The sequence below is a fragment of the Myotis davidii genome, unplaced genomic scaffold (assembly GCF_000327345.1).
Source record: "Myotis davidii unplaced genomic scaffold, ASM32734v1 scaffold238, whole genome shotgun sequence".
Taxonomy (NCBI): domain Eukaryota; kingdom Metazoa; phylum Chordata; class Mammalia; order Chiroptera; family Vespertilionidae; genus Myotis; species Myotis davidii.
Genome location: NW_006293779.1, coordinates 2,280,459 through 2,282,608, shown reverse-complemented (window position 1 = coordinate 2,282,608; position 2,150 = coordinate 2,280,459). Strand labels below are relative to the sequence as shown.

Below are 2,150 nucleotides of genomic sequence, written 5' to 3'. Positions count from 1 at the left end.
GCCCATTTGTCTGACAGCTTTATGTAGGTGTGATGAATGGCGCCTCTAATTCACATAGAGGGGACTTCGGGAGAAACCACTCTGCAGGCCAATTACATCGGATGATAATGCTGCTGCTGGTGATGATGATGATGGTGAAGTTACCAATGATGTCAAAGAAAACCCCAGAGTGAGATTCCAATCAGTTGGCTGCCACTCCCTGGAGGACTCCTTGGATGGCCCTGAGGATCTCCTCATGAAACCAGAAATGGGCAGAGCCAGAGAGGTTCTTAGGGAGCACCTAGCCTTGCCCATTCATTACTCACACAGGGAAGCAGAGGCCCAGAGATTTAACATGATTTGCTAGTTACAAGGGTGCTGTGAGTTCAACCAGGTCTCCGTCCAGTCTTCCTTCCACTGTAGCACCTTGCATTGCTAGCCTGCTCAGGCTGTGGGCTGTTTCAATGGCCCGCTCATGCTGTCCCATTCTCCCAACTTAGAGCCTGCACTGTGGAAGCACTGCTTGGGATCAGGAGGTGACCTTGCAGAGCTTAGGTGGGGATGGGCTCCTAGGAGTCTAACCATTGCCCCTCAGCTGAATCCCACCTTCACACTTGAATATGGGAGTGATTGAGGGGAAACGCATGCTGAGGGTCCCTATATCCTGAAAAGATATTCCACAAACTGGACATTTGAGGTCAAAGAAGAAACCCCAGCTTTTAGTAGGCCCTTCCTAAGCAGCCCAAACAGAGGATGTGTTTTGAAAAAGCAGACTCCAGATTGCAATGTCTTTGCAGAAAACACCACTTATCACCACATCTGGCACATAGCTGGTGCTCAATAAACCCACAGTTTGAATGATCAAGGAAAACAATCAGTGTCCGGCACACATGTGTCTTCTCCTCAGCATATCACCTCATTCACTCAACAAACATTTGTCAAGTACCTACTATGTGCAAAGCACTGTATGAGATTCGAGGAAAGGGCTCAGAGACTAAGTTAGAATCTCTTCCCATATGGGGAAGGCTAAACCAACTCCTGGAATGAGGTTTACTTCTGGCTGGTATGTCCTGATCGTTTCAGACTCACAGGTTCCTCGTGCTCTACACTCTAGCCAGGATTGTACTTGCTGTTTCTTCTGGCCTGGGCCTTTCCTGCTCTCCACTCTGGCTGCCTGGCTCTTTCTCATCTTTGAGAAACTTCAATGCCACCTCTGCCTGAAAGGCCTTTGTGGAACATGCTACCTAGACCATCTCTCCTATGACTCTCTGTGCTCAAGCTCATTGCTGGCCCAGGTCTTCACCCTCTGGGTCCATGCCCTCTGCAAGTGACTTTGAAGTTCCTCCCAGGACAGAGGAGAAGGCCAGTTCCCCATCTTTTGGAAGCGGGCTTGGCCACGTGACTTGCTTTGGACAACAGAATGAGTTGCAAGGCACATTGTCCCTGGGTGTGGGGGACATATTTCAACTCACTCACTTTTGCTACTGTCATTGTCCTGAGAAAGGCAAGCCTTCCTCAGCGAAGGTGCCAGAAAAGCCCCCGGCTCACCCACAATCACTAGCCAGACAGCTGAGTCCCATGACTCCCAGCATGGGACTGGGGAGCTAAATAAGTGCTGTCATCACCACTGAAGTTGGAGGATTTGTCGCATGGCATGATCATGATCATAGTCATTGGGTGCACTGAGTCAGTCTCTTGTTCCCTTCATATGTGTAAAGCACAGAGTGGGTCTGGAGTACATATTTGATGAATGAATGAATGAATGAATGAAGTGAATTCAGTGCCACATCCTGAACTCAGTAGAATAAAGCTCCCCCTCCCCCGCCCCAAACCCTTTTCCTTCACAGGAGCCTGGCCCTACAGTGGCCTTTCTACCTTAGACGATGTGATTCAACCCCATGGAGAAAGTCTTACCTCTGGCTTCTGGAGGTATATCCCTTTGCCATCTTGGGTTAAGTTTTGGAAGACACCTGTGAAAATGCAGACAAAAGAAACACAGCTAATATGTTTTGAAAATATTATGAACTAGTTCCCCCCCACAGGTCCCCTCACCTGGGAATCCAATTGTGGAACCACATGTGGCCACACTTATTATAAGTGAGCTGCCTCCAACCTCCGCTCTGGAGAAGGCAGGCAACACGTGAGTGTGGGTAGATGCAGCCGGGACTCGC

General features: G+C 49.3%; 1 protein-coding gene across 1 annotated transcript in view; it reads right to left on the bottom strand.

The window, feature by feature from the left end:
- Positions 1–556: 556 nt before the first annotated feature.
- The window catches only part of CAPN14 (calpain 14), a 25,259-nt gene continuing 23,665 nt past the window's right edge, over positions 557–2,150 (bottom strand). The window contains exons 20-21 of the mRNA XM_015566423.1: positions 1,894–1,949; positions 557–643 (exon numbers count right to left, since the gene is read on the bottom strand). Of these exons, the coding sequence (XP_015421909.1) occupies positions 557–643; positions 1,894–1,949 (143 nt within the window). The remainder of the gene's footprint in view (positions 644–1,893; positions 1,950–2,150) is intronic.